At 40.4% G+C, this 9,529-nt stretch overlaps 1 pseudogene and 1 gene segment (V, D, J or C); one reads left to right on the forward strand and one right to left on the reverse strand.

Moving 5' to 3' along the window:
* Positions 1 to 4,969: 4,969 nt before the first annotated feature.
* Positions 4,970 to 5,491, reverse strand: LOC130877794 (immunoglobulin kappa variable 1-39-like). The segment is given in 2 exon segments: positions 4,970 to 5,292; positions 5,409 to 5,491. Coding segments are annotated over 2 exon segments (372 nt in total).
* A 1,811-nt stretch (positions 5,492 to 7,302) lies between these two features.
* LOC130877865 (sorting nexin-25-like) lies at positions 7,303 to 8,524 on the forward strand (annotated as a pseudogene).
* The last annotated feature ends 1,005 nt before the right edge of the window (positions 8,525 to 9,529 follow it).

Here is a 9,529-nt window from a genome sequence, read left to right on the forward strand (position 1 = left end):
ATTAAAATTCTAAATAACCAAATTTAAAAATGGGTTACTGAACTAAACAGAGAATTCTCCACAGAAGAATTTCAAATGGCCCATTGATACTTAAGCACATGTTTACCTTCCTTACCTCTCAGGGTAATGCAAATCAAAACAACTCTGAGATACCATCTTATACCTGACAGAATGGCTAAGGTCAAAACCACTAATGATTTCTTATGTTGGAGAGGATGTTGGTTAAAGGGAACATTCATCCATTGCTGGTAGGAATGTAAACTCGTACAACCACTTTGGAAATCTGTATTGTGGTTTCTCTGAAAATTGGGAATCAACTTACCTTAGGATTCAGCAATCCAACTCTTGGGAATATACACAAAAGATGCTCATTCATACTACAAAAGCATCTGTTCAACTATGTTCATAGTAGCATTATTTGTAATAACCAAATCCTGGAAACAACCTAGATACCCCCCAACTGAAGAATGGATAAAGAAAGTGTGGCAATCTATACATTAGAGTACTACTCAGTGGTAAAACACAATGACATCTTGAATTTTGCATGTAAATGAATGGAATTAGAAAACACTATCCTGAGTGAGGTAACCCAGACCCCCCAAAATCAATATGGTATATACTCACTCATAAGTGGATGCTAGCTATATACAAAGGACATTGAGCTTATGGTCCTAGAGAAACTAAGTAATAAGGTGAACCCAAAGAAAAAAACATATATAGACCCACCTGGAAATTAGAAACTGACAAGATCGCCTAGCAAAATTTCAAGCGTGGGTATGGGGAATAGAAGGAAGGGGAGAAGGGGAAGAGAAGGGGAGAAAGGGAGGATTGAGTAGAACTTGAGGGAATGGGATAGTCGGGATGGAGGAAGGACAGATATGAGAGCAAGAAAAGAAGTATCTTTTTTTTAGGTTAAAGGAATCTTTTTTTATTGAAAAAATTTCTGCCTCCTCCCCGCCTCCCACTTCCCTCCCCCTCCCCCCATTCCTCCCCCCATTCCTTTCCTCCTCCCTCTCCAGTTCAAAGAGCAGTCAGGGTTCCCTGCCCTGTGGGAAGTCCAAGGTCCTCCTCTCTCCATCCAGGTCTAGGAAGGTGAGCATCCAAACAGGCTAGGTTCCCACAAAGCCAGTTCATGCAGTAAGATCAAATCCCAGTGCCATTGTCTTTGGCTTCTCATCAGCCCTCATTGTCTACCATGTTCAGAGAGTCCTGTTTCATCCCATGCTTTTTCAGTCCCAGTCCAGCTGGCCTTGGTGAGCTCCCAATAGATCAGCCCCCCTGTCTCAATGGGTGGGTGCACCCCTCAAGGTCCTGACTTCCTTGCTCATGTTCTCCCTCTTTCTGCTCCTCATTTGGACCTTGAAAGCTCAGTCCGGTGCTCCAGTGTGGGTCTCTGCCTCTATCTCCATCCATCGCCAGATGAAGGTTCTATGGTGATATGTAAGATATTCATCAGTATGGCTATAGGATAGGGCCATTTCAGGTTCCCTCTCCTCAGCTGCCCAAGGAACTAACTGGGGACATCTCCCTGGATACCTGTGAGCCCCTCTAGAGTTAAGTCTCTTGCCAACCCTAAGATGGCTCCCTTAATTAGGAAATATGCTTCCCTGCTCCCATATCCACCCTTCCTTTATCCCAATCATCCCCTTCCCCCAAGTTCCCCCATCCTCCCCTTCTCATTTTTCTCTCCCCATCTCCCCTTACCCCCATCCCAACCCACCCCCAAGTTCCCAAGTTTTGCCCAGAAATCTTATCTACTTCCAATATCCAGGAGGATGACTATATGTTTTTCTTTGGGTTCACCTTCTTATTTAGCTTCTCTAGGATCACAAATTATATGCTCAATGTCCTTTATTTATGGCTAGAAACCAATTATGAGTGAGTACATCCCATGTTCATCTTTTTGGGTCTGGGTTACCTCACTCAGGGTAGTGTTTTCTATTTCCATTCATTTGCATGCAAAATTCAAGATGTCATTGTTTTTTACCACTGAGTAGTACTCTAATATGTGTATATTCCACACTTTCTTCATCCATTCTTCCACTGAAGGGCATCTAAGTTGTTTCCAGGTTCTGGCTATTACAAATAATGCTGTTATGAACATAGTTGAACAAATGCTTTTGTAATATGATAGGGCATCTCTTGGGTATATTCCAAAGAGTGGAATTGCTGGGTCCTGGGGTAGGTTGATGCCAAATTTCCTGAGAAATGGCCACACTGATTTCCAAAGTGGTTGCACAAGTTTGCATTCCCACCAGCAATGGATGAGTGTACCCCTTCCTCCACAACCTCTCCAGCAAAGGCTATCATTAGTGTTTTTGATTTTTGCCATTCTGACAGGTGTAAGATGGAATCTCAAAGTTGTTTTGATTTGCATTTCCCTGATTGCTAAGGAGGTTGAGCGAAAAGAGGTATCTTGATTGAGGGAGCCATTATAGAGTTAGAAAAAACGTGGCTCTAGAAAAACTCTCAGGAATCCCACAAGGACAACCCCAGCTAAGACACTATGCAATAGAGGAGAGGATGCTTGGCCCTGTAGTTAGACTGATGATTATCTTAAATATTACCATAGAACCTTCATCTAACAAAGGATGGAAACAGAGGCAGAGACCAACTTCAGAACCCCGGACTGAGCTCCCAAGGTCCACTTGAAGCGTAGAAGGAATGAGAATATGAGCACAGAGGTCAACACCATGAAGAGTTCATCCACTGAAACAGTTCATCTGAGCTAATTGAAACTCTCTAACTTTAGCTGGACTGGAAAGAACAAGCATAGGACCAAACTAGTCCCTCTGAATGTGGAGGACAGTTTTATGGCTGGGGCAGACTGAGGGGCCACTCGCAGTGGCACTGGGATTTATCTCTATTGCATATACTGGCTTTTTGGGATCCTATTCTCTTTTTATTTATACCTTGCTCAGCCTAGACATAGTAGGGAGGGCCTTGGACTTTTCCAAATGCAAAGTGACTTACCCTCTCTTAGGATTAAAGGGGGTAGGGTAGGAGGGTATGTGGAGGGAATGGGAGGAGGGGAAGAAGTGGGAATTTGGATTGGTATTTTTTTTAAAAAAATTAATTTTTTTAAAAAAAGAAGACCAGATTTGATTTGGAGAGAGACCCCTGAAAATCCTGACTACAGACATAAGCAAATAAAATTAAACTACAAGGCAGTGGCCCAGGTGATCCATCCTCTCAGAATGCAGTCTTCTCGGGGTTCTAAATTCAGAAGTGTTTAATAACTAATGGTTGAAATGGTCTAGACTCACTGACTAACACATCCAAAACTTTAAATAAGCCTTGTACTCACAGTGAAACTGAACAACAGCTAGCTTCTCTAAGACTTGAACATTATCTTAATGTTTTCAGGAACCCCTAATTATGCCAGTGCTCAAAACAATAAGAAACAATCTAGAGAACATGACTCACAGTTTTCCAAGAGGTGGAGATTTTGGTACTCTTTGGTCACTTAATAGGTTACTGATATTTGTTATCATTTACTAGAGTTGGTCACAAGTTGGTTTTTGGTCATAGTTAGGGGGGTACTAAGAAAAGGAAATTAGCATCAGGAATATTTCTGAATAGAAAATATAGAAATACAGAAATGATAGCATAAGAGGATATTTTTTAATCTACTTTTAAACTACATTAACAAATGCTAGTCTTAAATATTTTACTTTGGTATAGATTGTTGTGTACTGATAAAAGTCTATGATTATTTTTGCTATTCTGTATATGTGTTTCTACTCTTACTTAATGTATTGTACCTATGCATCTCAATTATAAAAATATAATAAAGTAAAATTAAGAAATAGGATTTATTAATTAGTTATTTAAAATAATCAAACTTGTTGTTATGTTAGGTATGTTTTCTAGGTTAAACAGATATATTTATATATAGGTGGTCTTCAGACACTTCAGAGATATACAGAATCTGGTGTTTAAAAAGTTTTAATAGCATGAGGCTTTTCATGAAAATGGGACACATCTGCTACTGATGGCATTTATCTATTTAGTAAAAGATAATGGGCATTGAAGAACCTACATATGGATGTTGCTTTCTTTGTGGCAAAACCAGAAACTCTGAGTCCCCAAATTAAAGGCTTTTTTGTATAAATTGCTTTGGTCATAATATTTTGTCACAGCAATAGTAAAGTATCCAAGATAATTGTCTTTTTAATAAGTAGAGAAATTAACAGTTCGGTAAAGCCTTCTGTCATCCATGCATATGATATAAGAGTTGATACCCTAGCAGAGGATCTTGTGGTCAGGGAACCTTGTTTTCAATGACAAATGGACTATAGATTCTGAGAAAAAAATCTGTTCCCAGTATTAGCTTGAAAGACTACTAGTCTCTTAAATTTTTCAAATATTCAAAACTTATTTTTATTTTATATGTACTGGTGATTTTCTTGCATAAATATTTGTGTATCATAGGAGTACAATCAACACAAAGGTCAAAAGAGAGGCTCAGACACCCCTGAAGTGAACTGAAGTTATTGGTAGTTTTTAGCAGTTATGTGATTGCTGGAAATAAAGCCTAGGCCTTCTTGAAGTGTTGCCAGTGCTGTTAACTACTGAGGCACCTGCCCAGCCTACTTACCCATGATTTAGTGATACAGCTACACACACACACACACACACACACACAGAGAGAGAGAGAGAAAGAGAGAGAGAGAGAGAGAGAGAGAGAGAGAGAGAGAGAGAGAGAAATTTGACATCATGTTTGAATTTTAGGTGCCATAGTAATTTTGGTGTACTTTTTCATATGAGTCATCAGAAACATTCTGGGTTTTTATTGCTAATGCTGAGCAAGATGACAGAGATTTAGAACTTAAAAAGTTTCTCTGATACTTATAAAAAAAAGCATTGACTATTAAATCCTGCCTAAGAGAAACATTGTCAGCAGCTGGAGACCACAGAAGGAGAAATTTCAGCAGCCTTGACTCTCACTTCTGCTTCTCGTGATAGTTTATGTCATGGCTTGTATCACTGTGGGAGGAGTACTCGAACCTTGTTGACAATAATAAGTTGCAACATCTTCAGACTGCAGGTTGCTGATCTTGAGAGAATACTGTGTGCCAGATCCACTGCCACTGAACCTTGATGGGACCCCATCTGCCAAGCTGTTTGCATCATAGATCAGGAGCTTGGGAGGATTCCCTGGTTTCTGCTGATACCATGCCAAAGCACTATAAATATCCTGATTTGCCCTGCATGTGATGGTGACACTGTCTCCCAGGGATGCAGATAGAGAGGCTGGAGACTGGGTCATCTGGATGTCACATCTTGCACCTGAGATTGGGAAATTAATTTCCACACAATTAATTCTATTATAAGAGGACTTTCCCTGAGACCAGAAAACATTGGCCAGAGGCAACTTATTAAATTTCCAATGTTGTATTCCTTACCCATAAGCCAGAGCAGCAGCAACCCCAGGAGTTGAGTTGGAACCCTCATGTCGGTTCTGTGACCTGTGTGAGACTGACTCCAGCACAAGGTGTGACCTGATTATGAAGGAATCCTCATGGCAATGGGCTGTGTTATGAACACATGCAAATCAGCAAGTCTGTGCACAGTCACAGCATTGGTCAGGTCAGTGATTTATTAAAGACCTGTGAATCTTTTGTGTCACAGATCACAGTGGCTATACAGGTTTATTTATGGGGAATATAGTCCTGTTTGGAGACCAAAGAACAACACCAGTCTATGAGTTGTACCTCTTTTGATTTCTCTCATTTTCAATAAGTTTTCCTATTCAGTTCTCCTCCACATCATGGGCTGTGACATATGGTACCATATTAAACAGTATGTAAATGATTACAGGATCCTTTCCTAGGTATCTTTGGATGTTATTAATGTGGTAGATTCATCTATTTTACTGTTGTTATGTAAGATTGAATTTTAATTGTACCAATTCTTTTCTAACTTTCCTCCCACTAATGCTTCCCAAATACTAAATACTTTTTCCTAATCTTCTTTCAATTCTTGGCCTTTTTAAATATTAATTCATTTCACAAATTTATGTATATATAAGTATACACATACATAGATTTATTAAATGTATACATATATATGCAAAATGAATACACAACACTGTCGGGTCTGTATATTAGTTGTATGTATGTTTTCAAGTAAATCATTGGGCCATGAACCACTGATTGCTGTGCTTTTTTCTAGGAAGGAAGACTTCTCCCAGCTTTATTTGGTTTTCTATAGTTCTTTATATAGAGTTGAAGCCTAGTGACTTTTTCCCATCTACTTTGGCAGGTTCACTGGGTGTCCTACTTATTCAGATCACATTTGGGCTTTCATGTTGATGAGATTTTATAGGAATGGCTTTTGATATTACTAGGAAACATAACCTCAGAACAAAATCACTGATGCTCTGACTTTTCTAATCATTCTACCTTTTTTTCCAAAATGTTCCTTGAGCCTTGATTATGGGAGTATTTTGTAGATACATTTATTGGACCTTATCTCAACAGTTCACCAAGCAACTTCTTGCTAATAATGATTCTCAGAGGAGAAATAGAATAATATCAGAAGATGGTTTGTAAAGGACAGTGTCTCACATAACTCACTTTCTTTCAGAGAAACAGTTTTATTTCACTTATTTATGACAGCTCAACTACTATGAGGTGCTGGGAAACTCCTTTATCCAATGGCTTTTGAGATGCTCGACCACGTTGTGCATGGTCTTGGGTACTAAAAACATGTATTCTCTGTCTCTGTCTCTCTCTCTCTCTGTCTCTCTCTCTCTGTCTCTCTCTCTCTCTGTCTCTCTGTTGCTGTTGCTGTATTTGGTTCCCGATCTCCACTCATACAAAGGACTGTAGATGTGTGAGTCTACCCCTAAATGAAGAAGCCTTTATTATACCCCATTCTGAGCTAGTGTGGGATCACATTATCATGTTCATCTACAAATAAATAGGTGTTAAGAAACTGATCAACCTGGAAATTAACGGCAATGATGACTCTGACATGTGTTTGTAGTGTTTGCTATGAGGGAGATATAAAAAAAAATCCTTTGAGATCACAATGGAAATATTACAATTGTTTGGGAGGGCCTTCTCTCTCTGTGTTGCTTTTCTTGGTTAATGAATGAAAAAAATGCCTTGGCTTGTTGATAGACCTGGAAAAATGGCTCAGAGGTTAAGAGTACTGACTTTGTCTTCTTCCCCCCAGAATTCAGTTGCATTTTCCACACCTATCTAAGTTCTGCTCTATCAACAGGCCAAGGCCACGCACAGGCCATGGCATGGGCCGGCACGGGGCGGGGGGGGGGGGGCAGCAGGCTGGGAGATGAGCCTCATCGCCAGCGGCCTAGGAAGCAGCATGCACCTCGATGCCACCGCCTACAGCAGCCGCCTCCATCCAGATCCCATGCCTGCAGATAGCTGTGCTGCCCTGGGGCTCTGCGAATGGGAGGCAAGTGGCAGACTGCCTGCAGGGGGCTGGCAGGGACACGCTGCAGCTCTGGCAGCATTGGTGCTGTGCTGCCTGGTCCCTGGTTGGGGACCCACGGCAGGCGTGGGGTCCGGTTCCTTGTTGCTGTGCCTCAGTCTGTACCTGAGCAGCGCCCCATCCACCTGGCTGATGGGGACACTGATTGTGCTCCCCTGCTGGAGCCGACACTCCAGGCCACTGGACTTCGCCTCTTCCTGGAGCTGCCTGGCCAGGGCTCTCCGATGTCCGCTGCGGAGCCCTGTTTGTGGATATCCACAGAAGACAGCTCAGGGCAGAAGAGTGGTCATTTCTCACAGTATTGACTGAGCTTTGAAAGATGTGTTCCACTACAGTTATAGAGACTATATTCTCTCCTGGTACGGGAGCCTCAGCAGAGATGAAGGACAGCTGTACTATCTGCTCTTAGAAGACTTTTGGGAAATTGCCAAGCATATTCGCCACAGGCTGAGTCACGTGGATGTGGCTAAAGTTGTCTGTAATGATGTTGTAAAGGCTTTGCTCACTTACTTCTGTGACCTGAAAGCTGCTAATGCCAGACATGAAGAATAGCCAAGGCCTTTTGTGTTGCACACATGCTTGAAGGACTCACGTGATAAAGTAAGTTCCTTCAAATGTGTATTAGGGTTCTGGTATTTTGCCTTCTCCCCGAGAAGGATATCCAGTCTCTCAGCTTATGTATAATGCTCGCAGAAATTCTCACAACAAAAGTCTTGAAGCCAGCAGTGAAATTACTGAGTAATCCTGATTACATTAACCAAATGCTCCTTGCCCAGTTGGAGTACAGAAAGCAGATGAATGAGCACAACAAGAGAGCCAAACATATAATCATTTTTACGAGGACTTCATCAAGCTCATCAACAGCAACTCTGATGTGGAGTTCTTGAAGCAGCTCAGGTATCAAATTGTAGTGGAAATAATCCATGCAACTATAATTAGCAGCTTCCCTCAGCTGAAAAGGTGCAAAGGTAAGGAATCAGCTGCCATGACAACTGATCTCTTGAGAGTCAGAGAAATGCCATGGATCCACCACCGGAGTTGTGATGAAACTTGCTGGTAGGCCACGACCTCGTGGTTACACACAGATTAATGAAATGGGTTAAATTCGGATGTAAGAGTTAGCCAATAAGAAATTAGAGCTAATGGGCCAAGTAGTGATTTAAATAATATGGTTTCTGTGTGATTATTTTGGTTCTGGGTGGCCGGGATGAACAAGCAGCTCCTCATCCTACATTACATGCCAATTGTATTATGTCAAACATTTTCTGTCAGACGTACTCACATGGTTTATACTATACCCTTTATGTTCTCTGAAGAGTGAATCTAATTAATATTAACAATAGGAATCAGGAGTCTAATATTGGGATAAAAACCTAGAATCAGAGAAAGAGAGCTTCCAACCAGGTTCTTTCTGCCTCTTCAGTTCCTTGGCCCAAAAGACCAGAGAACCTATATCAGCACTGCTTTATTGTTTCCTGTCCTCTCTGTACAGACCTAACAACGTCTTTGTTTAACTAGTGGCTAGTTCTTCTTTTTGCTTCCAAGCAAGCTTTATTTGTCTGAATACAAACAAAATATCACAAACATTTTTTCCTTTTGTCTAAATACAAGGAAGGTTTTAGACTAACATAAAACAAATATATAAAATAAGTTCAATAACTACATACAAATATATATATATATATATATATATATATGCGCCAGAATTACATTAACAATGTCTGAGAAAATACTCAATTATCAATCCTATTTTCATGAGTCCAAATCATTGAACATAATTCACTTTCTATTATGTCTCTCAACAATATACACTTTACACCTCTTTTGTGAGTTTCTACTGTGAATTTGTTAAGAAGGAACAGTATAACTATTTGTCTTCAACTCCAGTAGAGACCTCAGAAGGATGTAATAATCCCCGAGTAAACATGAAGTACAGAGCAAAAAAACTTTCAAAATTAGAAAATGATAGAAACAACTCATTACATGGACAATCGCCTAAGGTTTTTGTAATGTTGGGTCATCTATCTTCAGCCTAGAATATCTAAAAGACTTATTTGTGAAACAG

This window comes from Chionomys nivalis, chromosome 1 (genome assembly GCF_950005125.1).
Source record: "Chionomys nivalis chromosome 1, mChiNiv1.1, whole genome shotgun sequence".
Taxonomy (NCBI): domain Eukaryota; kingdom Metazoa; phylum Chordata; class Mammalia; order Rodentia; family Cricetidae; genus Chionomys; species Chionomys nivalis.